At 48.8% G+C, this 24,995-nt stretch overlaps 1 protein-coding gene across 1 annotated transcript in view; it reads right to left on the bottom strand.

Moving 5' to 3' along the window:
• Positions 1-2,750: 2,750 nt before the first annotated feature.
• LOC149347156 (2-Hydroxyacid oxidase 1-like) overlaps positions 2,751-24,995 on the bottom strand; it is a 30,904-nt gene continuing 8,659 nt past the window's right edge. Inside the window, exons 3-9 of the mRNA XM_089541507.1 lie at positions 22,797-22,948; positions 21,149-21,404; positions 12,865-13,028; positions 12,313-12,404; positions 4,780-4,938; positions 4,086-4,155; positions 2,751-2,863 (exon numbers count right to left, since the gene is read on the bottom strand). Coding sequence (XP_089397633.1) covers positions 2,751-2,863; positions 4,086-4,155; positions 4,780-4,938; positions 12,313-12,404; positions 12,865-13,028; positions 21,149-21,404; positions 22,797-22,948 — 1,006 coding nt within the window. The remainder of the gene's footprint in view (positions 2,864-4,085; positions 4,156-4,779; positions 4,939-12,312; positions 12,405-12,864; positions 13,029-21,148; positions 21,405-22,796; positions 22,949-24,995) is intronic.

The raw sequence follows: 24,995 nt of genomic DNA on the forward strand, positions 1-24,995 counted from the left end.
ATATATATTTGCACAAGTGGCACGTCAGTTTCTGCCACACCATGGCAGCACCTCTACATCGCCTCCTGACTTATCAGTTATAGAGCCCTCCGATGAGATTACTTCTGACCTAACCATGACAGAATTGCTGGCATTCATTGAACGCCTTAAAACTACCACTTCTCCACGGCATGACGGCACACCTAACTCTTTATTTCGTAACTTGGAAGGGTCTGCTTTGCAAACCATACTTGATACTTTCAACCAAGTGTGGAACTCTGGCGTCCTGCGTGGAGTGTGGAAGTATTGTACATGTATTGTGGTCCTAATACTCAAGTCAGGTCAGCCTCTAGTATCTCTCTCGGCCCTTCGTCCAATTTCTCTCACCCCTACTATCTGCATGCTTTACGAAAACATTCTCGCTGCACGCTTGTCATGGTGGCTGGAATCCCACTATTGGTACCCCGATTCCCAAATCGCTGCCCGTCCGCAGATTGGAACGGAGGATGGTCTTGCTACTTCGGCTGCTGACGTGCTTCTCTACTCTCCGCACAGTCACCTTGTCCGAACCGTGATCGCTACAGACATAACAAAGGTGTTTGATAACATCCTTCACTCTGCCATTTTTGCTTCCCTTCAAACACTTGTTTCCCTAACCGGTTTCTCCTCTCCGTTCACGCCTTTTTAACTATCGAACCTTCAGTGTACGTGTCCACGGAAAGCCCTTTGGTAAGTTAACTTCCAATAGAGGAGTGCCCCAGGGCTCCGTTCTCGCCCGCACATTGTTCAATGTGGCTTTTATTCCTCTTATTCGAGCCCTAGTAGCCATCCCTTCTATCCGTGTGCTTGCGTAGCCCGATGACATAACCTTGTTGTGCTGTCACCCAGATGCGTCTATCCATCAGTCGGTCCTCCAGGACGCGCTGGATGTCTTGACATCTTCCCTCCCCCCTCTGTGTCTAACCCTCTCGCCTACTAAATCATGTTTCATTCGCATTGGAAACAAAGCCGGCTGACTGAAAGCTCCCCCTTTAAATTTTACATTTCATAGATCTCCAATTCCTCAGGTAGAAACTGTTCGTATTCTTGGCCTTCTCTTTCATACCTATTGGACTGGCTCGCCATGGCTGACGGCCACCCGAAAATCGGCTAAAGCTACACTAAGGCTGATTCATCGCACAGCTATGCAATTTTGTGGCGCGTGCTCATACCGCCCGGCAGCTTGTGCGCGCTATCCTTCAGCCACGGATAATATATCAGGCTCAATTTCAACGTCTCACCCGCAGACAGTGGGACTCTCTTCAAACTGTCAATCGTAAGGCTATGCGCGCTATAACATATTTGCCCCGTTTAACAAATATACCCGCGCTTCAGGAGTTCGCCCAACTTAATACTCTCAGTGAACTCATCGACCAGCGGGCGGCAAACAGAGCTCGCAAAGAGTCTCTACAACTTCATCGTTTAAAGACTCTCCCTTCGTTGTCGCACTGTCAGCTCACCGTTTCCCCGTCGGCTTGAGCCGCGTATCTGCCTGAGGGGTGAATACTGTACACCGATGCATCACATACTGCAGAGCGGGAAGTTATTGCTGTATATAGACCCTCCCATCCGCATCTCAACTCTCGCGGATACACCGCGGATGTATACACCGCGGATACATCCACCGCCCTGGCATTGAAACTTCAAGCCATTTACAATCGCTGAGCGAAAAAGTGGACGTGCTTAAAATGCATTTCAAACGTATTATATTAATTTCATATTTATTTCGCATTTTTTTGTTCCTATGCTTAAAATGCAGTACGAATGCTTTCTGAGTACACTAGGAATAATATTTTGAACGTCCTTTATAATGCGTGAAAAGTACATTTTTGTCCGCTCAGTATGTCTATAATGCATTCAAAATATACTCTAAATATACAATAAATACATCAGAAATAGACGAAAAATATACATTTAATACACTAAAATGTACTCACTTCGGCTTAAAAAGGTCTACTGGTCGGTTTCGCAGAATGATACGGGTTAATGCTTCGACTGCAGGACGAATTGTAGACTCGTAGTTATCAATGAAGAGGTGCATGAGGTTTTAAGGGCACGTGACTGAATGAGAACGGCAAAGATAACTACACACCATACCATGACGAAAGTGCCGCACTAAACAAGAAATGCTCTGACAAGCGCCATAATTGGCTTGCCTTATATAAACCCGCCGAGAGCAACGCACCCTCCCCACCCCTCCCCCCCTTTTTTGAACTTTCTATATTCTACATTCCACACCCCCTTTCCCAACTTAGGCCTCATGGCAGACTTCTCGAATAAGACAAAAAAAAGTGATCGATCCCGGCCTCGGCGGTGGAATTATGGAGGCGAAATTCTGGAGACCCGCGTACTGCGCGATATCAGTGCACGTTGAAGAACAGCAGGTGGTCGAAATTTCCGGAGCCCTCCACTACGGCGTCCCTCATAGCCCGAGTCGCTTTCTGACGGCAAACCCTCACAAAAGAAAATCCTTGTAGTGTGCTGCCAAGATAAGAAGGAGAGTGTGCCAGCCCATCACGTCCATTATTAATGCATGAAATGTTTCGGGATTCAGACACTTGACTGGCTGGCCTTGGTTCCAGCGTCAGCACAGTTGGCTGACTGTCATAGTCTGAAAAGTTTGATAAATTCTAGTGAAAAATTCAAGTAGCCGTTTACACAAGATACGCGATATCAAAAGACGCCATGTTTTCACGTTTTTATTTCACTTCATTCGTCTGTCCTTCTGTATATTAGATGCAGTGTACCGAGGGCACTTTTGGCTTGCGGGTGCTCCACAGTGGCTCGGAGTAGTGTCCCTCGCGTGCTATGAAGTCCGTGCACAAGACCCTGGAATCGGGGCAGCCTGTAAAGCAAGGAGCAGTGTTTAAAAAAATGATAGTACATGAAAGTGAAAAGATCCGTCATGTCTTTCGCTGGAGGCTTCCAATGAACACGCTGTAATTTTGTTTTACACAGTTATGTGGATTTTCACTGATTTTCCTTGTTGATTGTTTCCCTCAATCAGCACTGGACTGGGCAGAAAAAATATCAATAAATCGTCCTTCCCTCTGCTTTCTCTACCCAGTGGGTGTTTGATTGGCGCCTTGCGCTAAGCAGACTCTTATTTCCGAAGTACAGTACAGCTTTTGGACGTTAAACCCCATAACACACCACATCTAAATAAATTTTTTTTCCACCCAGAAATTGAAACTGGATCGCACGACCACTTTCACGACATTTTTTGCCTGTCCAAACGCTTCCGTTGACGAGAAATTGAGCGTCCGTCTAACATAGCGCATCGCGAAGCAACATTACTGTGCCGTCTATGGTTCGGCGTTGCCTTCACAAATCAAAGTGCTTTCCGGATCGCAGTGGCCGCCAGCCCTTCTTGTGTAAACTGTGCCTGTGAAGAGACAGTCAGCCGTCTTCTGTGCGAATGCCCTTTGTGAATCAAAGACGTAAGCTGCGTTGTGCTCTGGACCGCCTTGATCCTCGCCCTTTCACATACGCGAAGATCCTTGGTCCGTGGCCACAACAGTCGACCACCATCATGGCTTACAAGGCCCTGTTTTGTTTTTACGAGGACTGCCTTGATTGACAGATTTAAGACTGTGTTTCTCGTTCCTTCTCTCTTCCCTTTTAAATCCCCACATTCCCTTCCCGGGTGCAGGGCAGCCAACCGGAAACCTTTCTGCTTAACATCCCTGTGTCTCCACCCTCTCTGTATCTATCTTCTTCACCCTGGTAGCTATTATTTCGCGACCTCTAAGACTGCGCTCGATGTCATAAGCGGTGTTGCAATATTAACTTGTGGGCAATTTTCGTGTGAGAATTGTTTTGATAAAAGCCATCTCTTAAAGCTGGAATATGCTATATTTGTTCAAATAGGCGTAGTTCTTGACCTTTATTTTGTACTCTTAAGCCAATCTGAGGAAAATGACATGCATGACAAGCGTGTAGTTAGGACAAGAAGGAAATTTCAAAGTTAGGGTGTTAGAACGGAAATGGAGAGCCTTGTGGAATGAGAAAAATAAAAATAGATGGCTCACTTGGAGGCAAAAATTTATTTGGGGTGGGTTCCTTACCAAGAAGTTGCATTGTCCGTTTGAATTCACTCCTCAGTATGTCCAATACCTTATCAACTCCTTTCTTGCCCTGTTCATGTAGAAGGTTGTCGTAGAGCAAAAACAAATACAAAAATTCTTTGAGTTAAGACTGGTTTCGGTATAATAATGAATAGGTTTTTCCTCCTACACTGAAGATAATACTAGTGCATATAATACTGCATATACATACTACATAGAACAAGGATACTAGAAAAGTAATTCTCCATTGAAAATCGCTAGCACTTAGGAGACGTCGCGATGAAGGCACGAAAGCATTAAATTTTGTCTGAAATTGTTCGAGGTGTTTGATGGTTGGCAAATTTAGAACACTCTACAAACCCTTGATAAAGTCCGAACATGCGGCGAAGTGGTTTGCAACGAGCTAGAAATTTCAGGTTTTGTTCTATTGGGTTCTATTAGGCGATCTGATTTCGCGCAGCTAGTGGTTCGCTGCATAGGTTCCAGTGATGGCCTACGACCGAGTCGCAGATATTCGGGGAGGCTGTACGTGGCACTGTGCAAATATGTAAATAACCTAAAGAGAACGGGATGAAAAATGATCCTCAGCATAGCTTTGGCAGAGCCGCGAAAGCAGGATACGCATAGTTCTATTCATATTAGTGTGAGGCTTGGGAGCTATGACATTTTTATGAAGAGAGTGGGTGTGGCGTACGTTGTAGGCGAGCCCCCATAATACAGGCCTTCCCACGAAGACTGCGCGGGCTCCGAGGCTGAGCGCCTTGGCAACGTCGGCGCCCGAGCGCACTCCACCATCCAGGTACACCTCCATATGCTCGCCTACTGCCGCCGCCACCTCGGGGAGGGCCTCGATCTGGCGCAGGAAGTACACTGTACAATATTTAACTAGTATTTAGCACAGGAAACAAAAAAAAACGACACAGGAAGCCGCACCTCGCATGTAACACCGTTTCCTGAAACAACCAGCGTGCATTGGTCGCTTGCCATTCAATCCGAACACTTATCATCTAGAGAAGAATACCGACGGCGGACGTTGCCGTCACTCCATTCTTTCAATGGGCACGACAGACTGGCCACTTCTGGCAAAGGCGGTACGTTGTTAAAGGTCCAGGGATAAATTTTTAATAGCGTCTTGGAGCACGGCCAAGTTCCCCTTGCGGGTCATGGCCACCGTCACCGCCGACATAAAATAACTCTATGCCGCTACCTGCGCCACAGCATCTTGGCGCGCTGCTAATGCCTGCGCTGTTGACAGCGCCGACAACGGCGAAAAACTGAGGAAGGGTTTAAGCAGAGCTAACATTATAGAAAAACAACCAATGTGCTTGGAGTGTGGAATTGAAAAAAATATATGAACGCCGCATGATTTTGGCTGCGATACAAGAACAAATTGGGCGATGTTGCGAAAAAAGTGACGTCTTTGGTGGCCTGAGCGCGAGGAAAAGCCAGCGCGGATGAGGAGGAAAACAAAGAACAGTAAAGAGACCTGGCTATATGTAATATTGCCACAGTACGAACCAATCAGTGGCGCCGTACCGCGGCCGAACTGTTCTAGCTTGGACTTGCCAAGCATTCGGCATTCGAGGTGCTCGAAGATTGTCTTCTTCCTCGCTCGAGCTGCCTGTTGGCTGGCACGCCCCCCTCGTCTAATTAGAACCTGGGCTGTTTCTTCACCCGTTTGCCGGTGGCATAATTGGTGGAGATCCTGGGTAGCGTACCATGTACTCGGAATGCGAGAACACTCTCTACGCCTGTTCTCCACGCGTGGACGCAGCCCCCGTCCACAAAGCGAGCCGCCGTCTGCGAGGCCTACAACCGGAGTTCGGTCAGCTGACAGCGCCGGTAAGAGCGGTAAGTGCCATGACATGCACCGTGGCTAGCCAGACAACTGAGCATTCCGGGAATGCCCCGCCATTTGTCCACGCACCTCGGTCGCCGCCACCGTTCCACGGGGACAGGTTCGAGGAGGCAGAAGACTGGTTGGCCAGCTTTGACCGAGTGGCGGGTTTCAACGAATGGGACGGCGAGCGCAAATTGCGCAACGTCTACTTTGCGCTGCAGGACTCAGCCAAAACGTGGTTTGAGAACCACGAAACTTCGTTTACCACCTGGGAGGTTTTTCGACGAGGACTGCTAGCGACGTTTACCACCACCGAAAGAAAAGAAAAGGCTGAAATCGCCCTACACTCGAGGTCACAGCAGTCAAACGAAAGCGTCGCGATGTTCATCGAGGACATGACGCGACCGTTCCATCGGGCCGACCCTGCTATGCCAGAGGCCAAGAAGGTGCCCTACCTAATGCGCGACGTAAAAGAGCAGCTATTCGCCGGACTGGTCTGTGACCCGCCAAGAATAGTGGTAGACTTCACAAGGGAGGCAACGAGTATCGAGCGTTCACTGCAGGAACGGAGTGCGCACTACAGACCTGAGGCTACTGTAGCACCCGCTTCCCAGTACACGCCTACGCCGCTGCCCGCCAAGGAGCTTCGGGAGCTTGTAAGAAGGGTTGTGCGCGAGGAATTGGCGAAACTTCGCTTGGAAGCTCCACAGGCCAGTGTCGCTGCCGTAACGGATGTGGTCAGTGACGAAATCCGACGAGCTATGGAGCCGCCCCCAGCTCCACACCCGGTGCCCTCTGTTATGACGGACAGCGAGGCACTACGAAGTCCTGGGCCAGTGATGCAAGCCTTTTGCCCCCTCGTTCCCATGCCAGTGCCATCTCTGCAGTACCCGAGCGCAGCAGTACCATCTGTGCCGCAGGAGTACAGGCCCCCCATGAGCAAAGCGCACGTGTGGCGTACGCCAAACAATCGGCCGCTCTGTTACCACTGCGGGGGGCTCGGCCACATCCTCCGCCACTGCCCCTGCCGCAGAATGGGTTTAAGGGGGTTTTCACCTGACGCACCTCGACCGTGCTACAGTGAAAGACCACGGGATATCGAGCTGTACCTGGCTGATAACGTGCAGTTCTCGATCCCGCAGCGGCGCTAGTCCCGATCACCATCCCCAAGGCGGTTCTCTTCGCCCGGCCACCCATCGTCCTCTGGCCAGTTCAGAGGTGCGTCCCCACATCGGGAAAACTGAAGACGGCGTCCTCCGGAGGTAGGGCCGCCGCTACTGGACCGTGTCAAGAGCCTCCATTCGAAGATTCGCTGCGACGCTCCGACCGACGACGACCTGGCCTGACGACCTCAACGACGCGCTGCGACCGACTGGTTTCTGCCGAAATTCCGGTATCCGCCGACAACCACGACGTTACCGCACTAGTGGATACCGGCGCCGATTTTTCTGTAATGAGCAGTCGGTTAGTCACGGCCCTGTGGAAGGTTCTGACCTCTTGGTCTGGGCCGCAGATCCGGACAGCTGGTGACCACGTCGAAACGCCGATCAGTGTCTGCACTTCGCTAATCTAGATCCGCGGAGTTACTTTCCCTGGTTGCTTTGCTGTGTTACCCGAATGCTCCAAGGACCTCATACTCGGTTTGGATTTTCTTCGAGAGTACGGTGCCCTTATCAATCTACGGGAACTAATTGTGTCGTTTTCCACCCAAGGCCCAGTCGACGACGATACGGAGCCACGCCGGGCTAAGCTATGCGTCTCTGATGACCGGGTACTAATTCCGTCAAGAGCCAGCATGTTTGTTACCGTAGAGTGCGATAACAGCCCCAACACTGGTGGCATCGCTGAAACCAATATCTCGCTGCTCCTTGGCCGGCAAGTCTGCTTAGCTCGCGGAATTATTGAATGCAACAGTGGGCAAACCGAACTTCTGGTGACCAATTTTGGCTCTGAACTTCAGTGTTTGCCTGGTGAAACAGCTATTGCGTATTTCTAAGAACTTAAGTGTATTCTCGGGACAACACACGTTGTCCGAAACCCCGGCATCAGTGGAGGCACCGACCACTCCCATTAAAACTGACGTGAACCCGAACCTCCCTTCTAATCAGAAACGCTGCCTGGAGAGCATTATCGAATCGTTCCGCGACTGTTTCGCCTCGACCTCGAAGGCTAGACAGACTACACTCACAAAGCATCGCATTGTAGTTGACGCAAACCAGCGATCGTTATGCCAGCCGCCTTATCAGATCTCTTCGAAGGAACGTGATGCCATTCGCCGACAAGTTCAAGAAATGCTCCAGGATGACGTGATAAAGCCGTCGACGAGCCCGTGGGCATCGCCTGTTTTTCCTGTGGCGAAGAAGAATGGAACCCTACGGTTCTGTGTTGATTACAGGCGTGTAAACAAAGTCACCAAAAAAACGTTTATCCTCTGCCGCGCATTGATGACTCCCTGGACCGTCTGCGCTACGCCACGTACATCTCGTCACTAGATTTACGCAGTGGCTATTGGCAAATCGAGGTGGACGAAAGCGGCCGGGAAAAGACCGCATTTACTACACCCGATGGTCTGTACGAATACCGGGTGCTCCTTTCGGACTATACTCGGCTCCTGCCACCTTCCAGCGGATGATGGAGACCGTGCTCGCCGAACTAAAATGGCAGTCCTGCGATGACGTTGTCATCTTCTCCGCCACGTTCGAAGAGCACCTGAGGCGCCTGCGGGCTGTGTTCGCCGCAATTCATTCGGCCTGTCTTTCCCTCAAGCCCGAAAAGTGTCACTTCGCCTTCCAGGAGCTGAAGTTTCTGGGTCACATCATGAGCGCTAAGGGAGTTAGCCCTGACCCCGGTAAGACAGCCGCTCTCGCTGCTTTGCCCGTGCCAACCGACAAGCGAAGTGTGCGCCGCTTTCTGGGTCTTTGCGCCTATTATCGGCGTTTTGTGCAAAACTTCTCCAAGATCGCTGAGCCCCTCATCCGCCTCACGAAAGATGCCGAACCGTTCTTCTGGGGCCAAGAGCAACAACAGGCCTTCGAAGACCTTCGAACTCGTCTCAAAGGTCGCTCATTCTTGGCCACTTAGACGAGTCAGCCGACACTGAACTGCACACAGACGCCAGCAACACCGGCCTCGGTGCAGTCCTTGTGCAGTGGCAGGATGGTATCGAACGCGTAATCGCATACGCAAGCCGCACCTTGTCACGCTCGGAGGCGAGCTATTCCACCACTGAAAAAGAATGCCTGGCAACTGTGTGGGAAGTGACCAGATTTCGCCCATATTTATACGTTCGCCCATTTAGAGTTGTCAGTGATCACCATTCGCTGTGTTGGCTGGCTAACCTGAAAGATCCCTCGGGGCGGCTTGCACGCTGGAGCCTCCGTCTTCAAGAGTTCGATGTGACCATCGTTTATAAGTCCGGTAGGTAGCACAGTGATGCCGACTGTTTGTCTCGTGCCCCTGTCGAGGACAACCGAGCTGATTTCGACGCCGAGTCTGTGTTTCTCGGTGCCCTCTACAGGTCCGTCCTCACTCAACACCAAAGAGACGACAGTGAACTACGGCCTCTCATTGAGTATCTTGAAGGAAGCGCAAAGACGCCCCCGCGACTCTTCTCACGTGGTCTGTCGTCATTCTCTTTGCGCGATGGCATTCTGTATCAGAAAAACTACCGCCCGACGGAAGCTGTCTATCTACTCGTCGTACCTGCGGCCTTGAGCGACGAAGTCCTGCAGGCGTGCCGCGATGACCAATCTTCTGGTCACCTGGGTTTTTCCCGCACTTTGGCGCGGATACGCCAAAAGTACTACTGGCCCAGGGTTGCTGCAGTTGTACAGCGTTACGTCCGAACTTGCTGCGAGTGCCAACGTCGCAAGACGCCACCGACTAAGCCAGCCGGACTACTACAGCCCATTGATCGGCCACAAGCCCCCTTCCACCAAGTCGGCATGGACTTACTCGGCCCATTTCCGGACTCCTCGCAGGGTAACCGCTACATTGTGGTCGCCACGGACTACCTCAGCCGGTACTGCGAAACTAAAGCTCTCCCTCGTGGTACCGCTGACGAAATTGCGAACTTTTTTGTTCAAAACATTGTGCTTCGTCACGGTGACCCCATCTTCGTTGTAACTGACAGGGAAACGGCGTTCACCTCGGCCCTCACACAGGAGGTTATGCGCCTTAGCGGCACGAGTCACCTCAAAACAACCGCTTACCACCCTGAAACGAACGGACTCAGCGAACGACTCAACAAGACGATCGCCGACATGATCGCCATGTATTTTGACACAGACGACCGGAACTGGGGCGCCATAATCCCTAACGTCACATTCGCCTATAACACTTCACTACAAGAAAGGACGCGCTTCACTCCATTTCGTTTAGTGCATGGTCGCGAAGCCACAACCATGCTGGACATAATGTTGCTTCCGACTAGCACACCTCAACTGTTATGGGTGCTGACCACTTTGTTCGTCACGCCGATGCCACCCGCCAATTCGCTCGACAGCGCATCCGGCACCAGTAAACCCACGACGCTCGCCGCTATAACCTCTGCCAAAGAGCTGTTAGTTACCCGCCCGGCGAACAAGTCTGGGTTTGGAGCCCAATCCGCATGCGTGGGAGCTCCGAAAAGCTTCTGCACCGATATTTCGGCCCCTACGAGGTACTCCGCCAAGTCAGTGAGGTGAACTATGAAGTTCTTCCCCAAGGAACAGTTCGCTCCTCTAGACGGCCGACCTCTGAAGTCCTCCATGTCGCACGGATGGAGCCGTACCACGCCCACTAGCGCTTCAGGCGTGTCTACAACTGCCGCCGGACACATGCGGCGTCCCTTCTCTTCGTGCTGCCCACTGCTGCGACACCGAGTCGGTGCCCTTCAGAGAGGGGGAGTAATGCCACTGTACGAACCAATCAGTGGTGCCGTACCGCGGCCGAACTGTTCTAGCTGGGACTTGCCAAGCCTTGGACATTCAAGGTGCTCGATGATTGTCTTCTTTCTTGCTCGAGCTGCCTGCTGGCTGGCACGCCCACCTCGTCTAATTAGAGACTGGCCTGTTCCTTCACCCGTTTGTCGGTGACAATATAAAACTTGCTTCCCGATTAAATTCCACTTTTAAACTCCCCATCCTTTACCATTGGCTTAAGCGAAGGCCGCGCCATACGTTTCAGCCAATAACCGTGGGGAATGGCGTCACTTCAGCCACGGATGGGCGGGCACCTAAAAAGCGGCACAAATCATTCAGAGAATCGATATATTATAGCACCCTTGGTATTCTCGCAGACAACCGCATTCTCGGCAAAAGAATAAGAGCAGCGAAGAACCTATGGCAGGCGAGATCGTCGAGGCGAGGTTCTTTTCGAATCAACGACAGAGAGAGGCACCGATCTCCTTGTGTGGATTCTTCGGTCAAAAACTCCTCATCAAAATTTCCGCGCTACTTTGATTTCCTAAGGTCAAAAGGAGTGTGAACGGGGATAGTTATGTTAGCGGTCTGCAGCTAGCCTGGGAGTCATGGGCGAACAGGCACCAGCGAGAGTGGCATCGCACATCAAGTTATGGGAATCAGTGCGTGGGCAGGGAGATCAGCTTAAACAGCCATCTAAAGAAGCGCTTGATACAGTTGATTAGATGAGTGGAAAAATTGATGGCGTTCTTCAAAGAGCGTGATATCGAAAAGTCATGAGCATAATTCCTGCACTTAGCACCCAGGAAATGGAATGCGCCAACACTGAGAACCTTTAGTAAAACTTGGTGCTGGGCTAGTTGGTTAGACATTCTTTGAAGCAGGTTAGCGCCAAAAAAGACTACTAAAAAAGACAAAAAATGAAGACGAAAAAGGCGCTCTTCTCTGTCGGGCGATCGTCCTCTCGCCTTGTGTTCGTCTTTTTTGGCGCTAACCTATTACAATGACTGAGAACCTCGGCCACGAAGAATGAACGAAGGTCGGACCTGAAGGGGCAAGCAAGCCGACACCAAGGGCGAGACTGGGCCACGGACCAGCAGGTCTGCACCCAAACAGCAAGTAACAGGTGTTCAGCAAAACGAAACATCAGTCCGTTAGGAGAAAAGATGCCCACTCGCTTTGAAAATACATCCCCATAATACCATGGACATCTATTCGTTTCAGGATTGCTTTAAATAAACAAATAAACGGAGTAGGCGGCAGCTTTTGGCGGGCCGTAATCTGGTGAAGTTTTAGAAAATAGGCCTTAGCAGAAGACGGAGACGTCGCTGTGGCATCCTCGGTCGCGCTCTTTTTTGTTTGGCCATTAAGGCAACCACCTAAGCAAGCGCTATTGATTTCTCTGGTTCTTCAACAGCATAGAACATATGACACTAATCTAGCTAGTTTACCAAGTCACATAATTTATAAAGAAGCATTGGCATACCGTTGAAGGACCTCCGTTCAGCTGACGACCACCGTGGTTCGACACCAGGACCGCCGCTGCACCATATTGCATTGCTTTCAAGGCTGCCTCCGCTGCAATGAAGATGGGTTCATTGTCTATGGAATAAGATCTTCAGTGCTCGATGCGGAAACTGGCGCCGAGGTTTAAAGTGTTTCTACCCGCTTTATAGCTGCGCTACTACATTAATGCTGGCAATGCATGAGCAAGTGTCCACACGGAACTACCTTTAATGTAGTGGTCAAATATTTCATTATAAAGTCCTAGCACTATTTCCTCAGTGAAGTCAACCAATGTTCACTTTTGGCAACGGTTCTCTCTACCACATAATGCAAAAGTGGTGACTTGAACGCATCCCTTAGTCTGGAACTGCATGATAGAAAATATAGAACCACGCATTAAACGAGGCGATGTTCTTAGTTCGCTTTTGTTCCAGTTACGCCAAGGGCTTTTTACGAGTTATAGCCCTTGCGCTTTTAGAGAAATGTAAAGAGGTCGCGCTAAAGTATTCACACCTTCTGATTTGATACCTACCCGTCAGGACACCTTTTACGACGATAGGCAGCCTACAGATGCGCCTCAGCCAGCCGATGTCTTCCCAAGTTGCGGATGCTGACAGTAGATTTCCTATGAAGCCCGCACTGCTCGGATCGAATGTGAATGAATGACCCGGAGACGACGCCTCCAAGTTTGCGAGCCTGGGTGGACACAGAACCGAGAGAGAGAGAGAGAAAAAAAACTTTATTGAGAGAGGAATTCGGGGCACGCCCCAGGGTCCTCGCATGACCCCACTGCACTCAAGTGTTTATGTTCCTAATGGTCCATAACACTGGCAGCCCGGCCGGTGGCGATGGTCTGCACGGCCGGGTCTTCCGAGCGCAGCAGGGTCTCCCAGTCCTCCCAGGTATTGAGGTTCTCTAGATCCTTCGGGGGAGGGTCCGCCGGTCAGAGGGAAAGGATGTGGAGGGAAGAGGCGAAGTGTTTTGGGCATAGGGCGCACGCCGGAGTGGGGAAGGAGGGATGATAGTGGGCTAGGGTAAGGGGTGAGGGAAGAGAGTGTGTCTGTAGTCTGCGCCAGAGTGTTGCTTGTTTGCTATCTGGGGAGGGGTGGGGCGCGCGGTAGAGCTGGCGTGAGGCTCTGTAGGACTGCGTCAGCTCGTTGAATGAGTGCATGCGCTCCTTCGTGAATCCTCGATCAGTGGCCACCTGAGCCCGGTTTAAAGAACCTCGAGCTAAAACATTGGCGGCCTCGTTTCCGGGATTCCCGGAGTGCGCAGGCACCCATATCAGCTCCACTTGGCGGAGTGGGAGTGCATCGGGCGAGTCCAGTATGCCAAAAGCAGGTACAGCGAGCTCAACGGGCGGCAGTGGCCAGGGGAGCCCTGTACTGAGGGCAACCGACCATTGATTAGATGCGGACGACTTCTACAGAGAAGACTCCTGGGGATAGAATCAAGGAGAAAACGTCTCTGAAGATGCCCCCAAAGCGCAGAAAAAAGGACTAGAGTAAAGTAGAGTTTTTCCTTCCTTCCTAGAGCTAATGCAATAGCTGCGTCCTGCTCCCACTGCTCCTCCGAGTGGTTGGGGATGGAGTCAACTAAGGGATTATATTGGCATGCCCACAGCATATGGTAGAGGTTAGCTACCTCTCCACAATGTGGACACTGCGAAGAGTATAGTGTAGGGTACCACTGGTGTAATTTAGCTGGTGTTGGGTACTCCTTTCTGGCTGTTCTGTATGGCGCGAGATTGTCAGCATACACTGCTAAACCTATTAGGTCACGGCACCCTTCATGGTCATCAGGGGGAGACGCCCGGTATAGAAGAGCTCGGGCATGCCCGTGGGCGTCTTCGTTTCCTCCTGGTAGTTCCAGGTGACCGGGGAACCAGATGACTGAGGCTTGGTTGGGTGGATGCTTAGTCAGCAATGACAACCCTGACTTGTGAATTAATCCGTTATTGAAGTTGCGACAGGCGTTCTGGGTATCAGTGAGCACAGCGGCGTTGGAGTTAGATGCTGCTCAGCGATGATCCTGACCGTCAGCACTTGCTGGTGGGGAGGGCCAGCGCAGCAGCAGCAGCTAGTGGACTACCGGACTAGGCGGCCCACCCACATGTTCTGAGAATATTGAAGAAATAAAGATGTTTGTAATCAATCAATCAATCAATCAATCAATCAATCAATCAATCAATCCCATCCTTCGTTCGAGGGAGGCGAAACGCAAGAGGCGCCCGTATGCTGTGCGATGTCAGTGCAAGTTAAAGATCCCCAGGTGGTCGAATTTATTCCGGAGACCTCCACTACGCCAACTCTTTCTCTATTTCTTCTTTCTCTCCTACCTTCCTCCCTTCCCTTACGACGCGGTTCAGGTGTCCGCCGAGATATGCGAGACAGATACTGCGCCATTTCCTTTCCTTAAAAACCAAAACCAATGCGCCAGAAACGCGGCGCTGAAGCCATAGGCCATCGGGTGATGAGAGAGATATGTGGTTTGCATGCGTTAGCGCTGACAACGGTGAGCGAACTCTCGCGATCAACCATTAAGTGCCACCTGCCTAGGTGGCAGAGTGGGTGGTGACTTTAATGCAGATATAAAGACAAACAGGAATTTCTGATCACTTATGTGGGAGAACATCCTGTTCCCCTCGCTCAAACGCCTCCCACGGCTGTGCAACCTCTCGAAATACTTGCACAGACCTCGTCTTTGAGAACCAGGCATTGGTGCAGCAAGTCGAGCTTATATCTATTTCTTCGACTCCGAAGCTTGCTTCATGACAATCAAGAACTGTTAGTGGAGTGTTCCTTGAAAAAGGAATGGGTGTTAAAAATTAGAAGTTGTCCGAAACTGTACATACATGGCTTGCTCGAATTATTTGCCTCAATCTATCGAAAAGCTGAAAAAGTTGATGAGCTGCGCTCATATTTCGCATTAAGAAGTAACGGAATCGTATGTAATTTTTTTCACCTTGTTGAGTTAACTGTAATCTACGCCGAACTGAAGTGCCTTCCTATTGACCACATCACAAGCGCGGCCCACGGACTTTTGAATGGCTAGATGACATCATCGTTTATCGTTTGAGAAACTTTTCCCTCTATGGTTTCCCTTTATTTCAAAGAAACTCTTCACGGCCAGACCAAATAAACACTGCGGCGATCAGGAACTTAACTAAAAATGAGATCACGGCATTTACAAAATACACAAACGACTCCGTGTGGGAAGAGAACGTAATTCCACAAGAGTGGAACACTCTCAAGTCATTTTGATTCCAAAACCAGTGAAGACGCCCACCATCCAGGCGCTCCGTCTAGTACCTCTAACTTATTGCCTGGTGAAGCTGTACGAACGGGTTATCCAAGCAAAACTTCAGCATTACGCCAAGGAAAACCTCTTCCAACGATACATGACAGGTTTCGGAGTAGGCTTGTCAACAGAAGACACCTCTCACTGATCCGAGAAGAAGTCCTTAACAACATTCCAAGAGGCGGGGAACATGTGATCATGCCACTCGACATGAAGGGACCCTTTGAGAACGTGTCCCACAAAGCAACCCTCAAATAGCTGACCAACATCAATTCTGGCAGATCCATATTCCAGTTTGTGAGCAACTTCTTGTCCAATTGCACGGCAACAATTGGGATGGGCGAGATGAGATCGGATCGGCCAGAGGAACCGAGAAAAGGCACGCCTCAAGGATCGATCACCTCCCTGCTCATGTTCAAGATCGCCATGATAAGAGTCGGCCGAACGCTAGATGAAATTCCGGACATCGTATTCACATTGTATGCCGACGATATGACGATTTGGCCAAGGAAAGGTTCCCTGGCGGAGAGAGAACAACAGCAAACGGCCGCAACCTGCGTCGAAGAGACAACCAGGGGGTAGGGGCACAAATGCTCTCCGAGAAAACGGAGATACCCGCCCCCCCCCCCCCCCCTTCTTCGGACAGTAGACACCTTAGTGGCGTTTTAAGCAACTAAACCAATAGAGTGGGACCTTGGAAAGCAAAAGAAAGGCCCATAACTGCCGTCTTGGAACAGTGGACACCTGAGTCGCGCTTTGAGCTACGCGGAGGTAGTGACAGATGTGCGCCGCATGCGTTGTCATTGGCGACGTTGTGGCAGATATGCAGCACAAGCCATAGGCTGTCGGCGTTCATTGTGTTTGTTGGCGTTGGCTTTGAAAACGTTTTACACTGCAATGATTTTAAGGAAATGAAGTGCACATAACTGGCTCCCTGGATCAGTGGACGCCTGAATCGGGCTTATGTGTACGTAGGGTGATAGAGAGGTGTGGGCTGCATGCGCTAGCGCTGACAACATTGTGGCAGACACGCGGCACAGCTGCAATAGGCCGCAGCGCTCATTGGGTGAGCATACTCTCGCGATCAACCATTGACTGCCACCTGCTAGTGTGGCAGGGTGGGTGTGCTGCCTGTTCAGTGTCAGGAACGCACTCGACATTAAAGACGCCAATCCGCTTATAGTTAGCCGACACGCCACAGATTGTGCTCTTGTGCTCTCGAACCAGGTTCAGCAGTAGTTGAACTGCAGGTAATTTTTTCCGACGAGTAAGTAGGGAAAGGCTTTCGACGAATCCCGCGAAGAGGAGATGTTGGGCGACGTAGTGACGGTGAGCGGGAGGCACCATGGGGACCTGGTGCTGTTAACGAAGAAGATGAAATGTACTCCTGCATCTTTCACGGTTGTTAACCATAGCATGGGAGTGGATCAGCTGAGTTGAAACCTCTAAGACCGATTTATCGGCAGGGTTAGAAGCGATACATGTGGTCAGGTTCAACGGACTGGAATAGCAGCTGCCTTCTATCTGCAATCCGCTAGATGTAACTTTTCCTGCGTTCCAAGACTACCGAGGATGCATCATACAGTGACAGAAAATGGTGGTGTCGAAGGCCGCAATCGGCAGCGCGGAGGTAATGGCTTTGGTACCAAACAATCTGCGATTCGCTGTTGATATTGCCTTGCTGAGTTACTCAGGAGATTAACTGCAAAGCTTACTGAATGAGTTGTACAGGCAGAGCAGAACGGTGGGTATAAAAATTAACATGCAGAAAACCAAAGTAATGTTTTACAGTCTATCAAGGGCACTGCAGGGAACAGCAATTGATAGCGAGGTACTGGAAGTGGCAAGGGAATACGCTTGCTTAAGGCAAGTAGTGACAGCTAATCGCGATCGTGAGAGGGAAATAACTTGAAGAATAAGAACAGGGTGGAGCGCATATGGGAGGTTCTCTCAGATTATGAATGGCAATATACCAATATCCCCCAAGAGAAAAGTATACAATACTCTTGTCTTAACGGTACTCACCAATGGGGCAGAAACTTGGAGGCTAACGGAAAGGGCTCAGCTTAAGTTAAGGACAACGCAGCGAGCAATGGAAAGAAAAATGGATATTACGTCAAGAGACCAGAAGCCGGCAGCGTGGGTGAGGTAACAAACGAGTGTTAATGACATCCTAGTGGAATTCAAAAGGAAGAAATGGGCTTCGCCAGGGCATGTAATGTGATGGCAGGATAACCGCTGGTCTTTAAGGGTAACGGGGTGGATTCTAAGAGAAGGCATTGTGGTACGGGGCAGCAGAAAGTGAGGTTGGAGGACGAGATTAAGCTTTGTGGGGATACAGTGGCCACAGCAGATAAATGACAGGGTTATCTGGCGAGATGGGAGAGGGCTTAGCCTGCAGTGGGCGTAGTCAAGCTGATGATGATTAGTTAAGGTAAGTTATGAGTGGGCATGTTTGTCTAGTGCACTGGAAGTTATGAGTAGGCATGTTTTATCTAGTGCACTGCATTGTCTGAATGAAATTCGATATTTGTAATCAGCCAGCAGTATTTCTTCAGTATTAGTATTTGCCATAGAGCTTTTTTTAACTACGAAAGCGGGTTTAATGTCAGCTCTACAGCACAAAGAATTCTCGCCGTCGCGAGTGCATTTGAAAAGCACGCGTCCTGAAGACATGTCGCTGGCGGCGCATGTGCCACATTACGTTCTCAATGAGGTATGGTCTCGAGAAGCCAGCCGCAGCGAGAACCGCGGTGCAGGTTGGACCACAGTAGGCGGAACAGAGAGGGTTGTGCCATAAAAACATCAAGTGACACCTGCTTCATGAAGTGAGGCGCCGTGAAAGGCGTTGTTTAGCTTTCACTAAGAAAGCGCGTTTTTTGTTGAGGGTTCATGGCGTGAGCAATTTTTCCATGCTTCAGGTCTTGTCCTCAGCCTAGTTCGTTTTCTTTGTGGTGGCACCTTGTATGTTTTCTTCGTGGTGCTGTTGTTAATCTGGCAGCGTTGATAAGTAAGCTTGTTTTTCACACAGGTTTTTACAAAGCTTGTTTTTCACAAAGTACTGAAGTTGTTAGCGAAGTTGTGAACTGAGATCTCTTTGGTATAATCACCCCAGGGCAACTTCTATTCATCTGAATTTTTGTTACATTCCAATTGTTTTGTGTGGGGATGTTCTTGTCGGTGCGACAGCAGTTGACATGTATATTGCCAGGAAATGTGGTTTCAAACAGACGCATTTGATCTCGCCAATCGAATTATAATTATGACCTCAGTAATGAAATTAAGATTTTGTGATCATTAAAAAGTGAATTGCGGCATTGTTTAGCCTTAGACAAGAGGTCATTGACGACATCAAAGTTTTTAATAGAAAAAGGGTACTGGCGACGATAGTTGTCGCAGTTTAACGCGTTATAAAGTTTTAAAAACTTGATTCAGGGAAAACGACCTGTTTGTCCAGCAGTGCGGTAATTTATCCACGTGTATTGAGCGACCCGTGGAGTGATCTCTCGGAAAAAGAAGAAGCCTTCATTTCTCGAGAGGAATTTCAAACCGACTAGGAAGCGGTAGCTTGGATTGGGAACGATTACACTCGAAAGTATACGATATTCGTGATTTACAAAGCGGTTTTCCTGGTTTACAGTTGAACGTTTTTTAGGTTTACAATCTGAGCAAGCTGGTTAGCTGATAGGAAAGGCGAATCTGATGTCAGAGACATTTTGTTCCTTAAGAGCGCTTAGAGGAGGTTTGCACCCTTGCCAGCCATGATTGTGGACGTTGAAGTATACGAATATTTGTTTTGCCTGAAATCAAGGATAACAATTCAAGCATGCGGACATGGTACTAACGACCACAGGTGACAGATACCAGTTCTGCACTTAATGCGAACGCAATCAAAGCAGCTTTGCAATATGGAAATGATTTATTACAAACAGCAAACCGTTTTCAAGAAAGCCATGTGCTTTGCAAACTGGCGAGACTTCTTCGCCAGCATTCTGACGGATTTCGGCGACTGAGAGGATACATAGCTGAAAGCTGGACACAATTCCATGCGGAGTACTTGAAAAGCCGCATTGATACTTCGCAGCCCAGTGAACTATAAATACCGGCCTTAAATCCCCAGCCTTTCAAATTCTCTCGCTTCTCTTTGAAACGGCACAGCTGGAATTTGATTTAACTTAAAGGCGCACGAGGTAATAATTTTCCGCCAGGAAAGAATCTTGTAAAAGTGGCTTTCCTTGCGAACAATGCCTAGAAAACAGGGATGAAGTCTGGCAGGAGTAGCATGATGGGAGCGTCTCCTGTTACCTTCACTGGCAGTTCAATCAGCTAAGTAACTTGAGCTAAGTAGTTGGTTCTAAGGCCCTATTTGGGCATAAAAGTCAAATAACGGTTAATATGCAGTTCATTCCCTAGAATAGTAAACCGCGTAAATCTTCGCACACTTACATTACACCAGACACCCTACCTGCTCACAGATGCAGGTGAAGAGTTGCTCTGCATGAGACACTGCCTCTTAATAAATACCGCGACCACCATTGTGTGTCTCTTGGCTGCATGTTTTATTAACGCCAAATTGTGAAATCAGAATATCTTTGTGGACCCTTGCATCCTTTATAGGGCTACATGCATTAAGGTTCGGGCGAAAGCATTTTCAAGGGACCTGACGCAGGTTACCCGCCCCTAGAGTTTTGAAATGGAACTAAAATCGAGCGTTCCACTAAATAGCACTCTAAACATATACCGGGTGTCCCAGCTAAATGTAACCAACCTTTTAAAAAAGGTGAAGTTTCCTAGTACAGTGAAACCAACTCAGAATTGTTCATAGTCGCGTGGCCTAGTCTTGAGTATTTTTTCGCTCTTCAAAGTTACTTAATTAGTTAAGTTTAATTAGCTAACGTTTTCATTATTAACTACAGGAAGAAAGTGTCAATGCAAAAGTTTTAGATCACCTCGAAAAACCGCTAGTAGTGCTGTTTCCGTCAAGTTACGATTTACGTAGCTTCATTTATTGGCCTTAAAAGAAAGTTGTCACATGACCAGCTGCTCGCTCACTTCTCTGCCCTAATGTACACCCAAAGCCTCATCGAGGAGAGGACTTCAGAAAATATGGTTTTTATTCTTTAAGGCGCGTCTAGGGACATTGAATTGGCACAGTTGTCATGTGGAAGCTTTTTCTTATTGTGTGGGTTATGGTTAAAGGCCGCTAAAAAAACTACTTTACGTGAATATTACTTTGCTGCAAATGTCTAAGTAAGCTGTTTCTCAAAGCGATCTACAGCTTTTCCATTGACACTTTGTTCCTGAAGTCAATAATTAAAAAGTTAGTTAATTAAGCTTAACTAATTAGTCAACCTTGAAGAACGAAAAAATACTGCAGACTAGGTCACGCGACTCTAAACAACCCTCATTTGGTTTCAGACGGCTAGAACACCTCGCGTTTTTTAAAAGCTTGGTTACATTTAGCGGGGACACCTGGTATACTGCAGTGTGCTCAGGAAATGCACTTGAGTCCAGACCTGAGACCTTCAGGAAGACGGAAGCGCTCCTTGGTAATGCTGGTTTTTCGTCCGCCGACAGGTGCGTCCACGGTGACAACGATGGCACCGAAGTTCTGGGCTGCAGCCCTCCTCACCAGCGACTCCGTGAGTGACCGGTCGCGGAATATGTAGACCTGCTGCCACAGCAAGCAGTCAGGCACACTGGCTCGGATGTCTTCGATCGATGCAGTACTGATAGAGCTCAGGATCATTAGTGTGCCGGCATCACGTGCCGCTGCAGCAGAAAATGTAGAATACATGTCCTTTTTTATTGCATGTGCTACAATCTAAACTCACCCGGCGGTTCTTCTTTTTCTTATGCGAGTGTACATGTTGCATTTCGGTTTTGTGAATGCAATACATCTAGCTAGGCATTGAACTTAACATGAGACGATTTCGCTGCATCCTCGTCTTTGGGCTGGGCTGTTTATGGGTGCAGTTCTTTGCAGTAGCTTTGAATGAGACGAGCTTATGAAAAAATAATTCTGTCTCTTTGCTTCCTTCAAATATTTTTTTTATTTCTCCTTCGAGCAACATACAGGTATTGCCCACGAGGCAAGACAAAAGGAGGTACTGAACCTCCTGACTGGGTCTTGTCCTCGCCTGGGTACAGCAGCAGGAGCGGTATTGCATTATAAAACAAAAAAGGCTATCTTTGCCATCACTTACACAACAGACGCATCATAAACATTTCTTGTAAATATGTACAGATAATAAAATAATAATACACACTAAATCATATGCAAAAATGGTACAGAAATGCAATACATAAGTGTCGTTTGAACCTATGTAACATTACATCAAACGGAGCCAGAAGTAAGCATTTTGTCGTCTAGGACACAACGTTATACAAAAAGAAAGACGAACAGATGCGTTTAAAACCCCTGGGCGTGGAACTATATTTAGCAGCATCTATTACAAACGGACGAGAATTACACAACAACATGATTTGGTGCTCAATTTATTGTGTTCCGTAGTTAGTACGAGGCCTATTTACCACAACAGAAGTCTGACGCAAGCTGTAACCAGTAGATCTATTTAGGTGCGTGTTAAAAAAATTGATATAATTTGTTTTTATTTCATATCCTATAACCATTAAGTCATCGGCAGTGAAGAGCTTTGAAGAAATTGGTCTGCACCATTACGGGCTAAAGGGCAGATCTGTCCTGACGCTGACGGGCGCCCGCTTCGTAGCTGTTTGAGTCGCAGTTAAAACTCGAACAAGAGACTAGCAAATGCAGGCGACGAAAGTCAGTATTCGGAAACAATAATTTGTTCAAGAACGATTCACCTCGGTTTACGACAATATTATGGCTGTATTTCACCTACTAGAGCCTCGTAACATGGAGAAGCTACGGATCATTGTACTTACACGATTTCTATTGTCAGCATAATCTCCGTGGAATGAAAAACGGGGGACACAAAAACTCGCAGCCGTTTCTCTTTTCCTCGGGTCCACTGGGTTGCACTGGGAACACCTAATAGTTACCATTCCAGCTAAAGAAACCTTTTAAAGTGAATAATACAGCAGTACAGCGCTCGTGGAAAGGTTTAAAATTTCTGCTCTTCGAAACTTTAAAAAACTGTGGGGGGGGGGGGGGGGGGTCATCCAATCTTGGGCGCTCACCTTTCGCTGTGCCAAACTCTCCGGCCGGGTGCGCAATCATTTGGGCGGCAGATGGCGAGAAGCCGATCGGGAGGGAGATTCTCATGCCCAATACTGTTGTGGCTGTGTTAATCTTCGACACGTCAACAAGCAACCGGGGACGGAATCGAAGCCTGTGGATGGCGGGAGGCGAAAGACACAAATTATTCAGGGAGCAACTGCTCGGTAGCTTCTAAATCAACGCAGCCATACGACTACAAAAAAAAGCAATAATGCTTTCTCAATGAAGCGTGTGGGACAGTCGTAGGAAGCATGCTTGGAGGCGCATGTGGATGCTGAGTAATTACTTCGTTAAATGAAATCCGCACAACCTGGCAGACCTGGCTTTAAGTATGTTGCAGGAGGGCAGAAAAAAAAAGCCGTAGGCGTATTGAAAGTCAGCATATCTTGAAAGCGATGAAACTTGATTTTCAGTCGGGATTAAAAAAAATTCCTTTTGACGGAACACGAGTTGACAGTGCAGTGCTTTAACGGACTATTACGTTATGTCGTCTCAGGATTAATTTCAACTTTCTTAAATTGAAAGACGCGGGTTCGATCCTGGCCGCGGCGGTTGAATTTCTTTGGAGGAGAGATTCTAGAGGCCCGTGTACTGTGCGATGTCAGTGCACGTTAAAGAACCCCAGGTGGTCGAAATTTCCGGAGCCCTCCACTACGGCGTCTCTCATAACCTTAGTCGCTTTGGGACGTTAAACCCCATAAACCAGCCAACCAACCAACTTTCTTAAATTGGTGGTAAGGAGGCCCGGGAGCTTCTAATGCACGCAAGGCAAAGTACTGTAAGATGATACGGTTTTTTTGTAATGTAGCCTCTAGTGTTGTCTGGCCTGGGCACTCTGTCGTGTGACTATATGTGTTGTGTGCTGTATCCTGCCAGAGGTCATGGACTGTAAACATAAATTAGCCCCAATAGGTGTATAAATGGCAACCGAGCGCTTTAATTTCCTTATAATAAAATAGTGCGACCAGCAGCAAGTGTTGAAATTGAGGAAATTCCACTTTTTTACTGCCCTAAAAAAAATCCAGGAGTACAATAAAGCATTCAGATCAATTTACTACTTTTCCAAGCAGGTGTACGTGGGCTTGAATACTGCTCAAAGCCTTAAACCGTGAAGGTTTTTACAAACTGCTTTCTTAACGTCTGCTCGCCGCCTAGTGTCAGCTGCCGGTACGACGCACTTGCAGGTAACGACGCCGGCTCTCTCGTACCAGCTTGCTCTCTTCTCTGCTCTTGCTGCTTCGCGCAGGTTTGTCATAATAGAAGACACCGCATCGCCGTCGTTTGCGCAGCAATGTGCTGCTCAGACTCTGAAGCCGCCAGTGAGCTCGCGGAACGCTTGGTGCTCTTTCGCTTGCGCCGCCCGTCCTCGAGAGGCCTTGCTGCGTCGAGTCAACATGGCGGTGCCTGATGTGTCGGCCTTGCCGGAGCTGCCAGACTACCACCCGCTCCTTTACGCGCGCTTGCCGCGTTATAAGAGACTGGACATCATCATGGAGTTTTCTCGAAACCGTCGGCCTCTCACTAGCTCGCTGTATCTTCATGAGATCCTGCCAAGATACAAAAAACAGGCCGCCATCGTGGTGAATAGTGTTAAGCACCATTGATCTCTCCTCTCATGTCCATGATGTGCATGTCCTTAAAGCCACTCCTGTGTGTTGCAACTTGGTGTGAACCTCACAAGGAATTTGGGTGCGCCGAGACGAAAGGCTTCGTCGTGGCATCGAGGAGCCAACCAACACAGCGGTCATGAAGTAAGTATCTGAAAAATTTATTGTTGCATGAGTCTGTAGAAATTGTATGGCAGTGCAGTCCTGGCTCTTCACGTTAACAAGTAACACTAGAAGCATGTTCAGTTTTACCGAGGAGCACATTTTCTCTGTGTATTAACACCACATGAACACGGAAACATCTCTCCAGGCAATGAGGGTGAAAGTGATCGGCCATTGGGGTCCATTAATTTTTGTCACGTTATTAGAAACAGCCTTGAGAACACAGCCTCGCCTTATTTAATCGGTTCCTCACTTTCCTGTGTTTTAATAGGGCCCTGCAATGAAAAAATCCAGCGATTTTATTATTCGTATTCACAGCACAGGGCATGGCGATACCCTAGCACCCAACGAGATTGCCTAAATGGTAATAATTTACGGATTTGCGGGGTC

This window comes from Amblyomma mixtum, chromosome 4, assembly GCF_055824585.1.
Source record: "Amblyomma mixtum isolate Tamu chromosome 4, ASM5582458v1, whole genome shotgun sequence".
Classification (NCBI taxonomy): Eukaryota; Metazoa; Arthropoda; class Arachnida; order Ixodida; family Ixodidae; genus Amblyomma; species Amblyomma mixtum.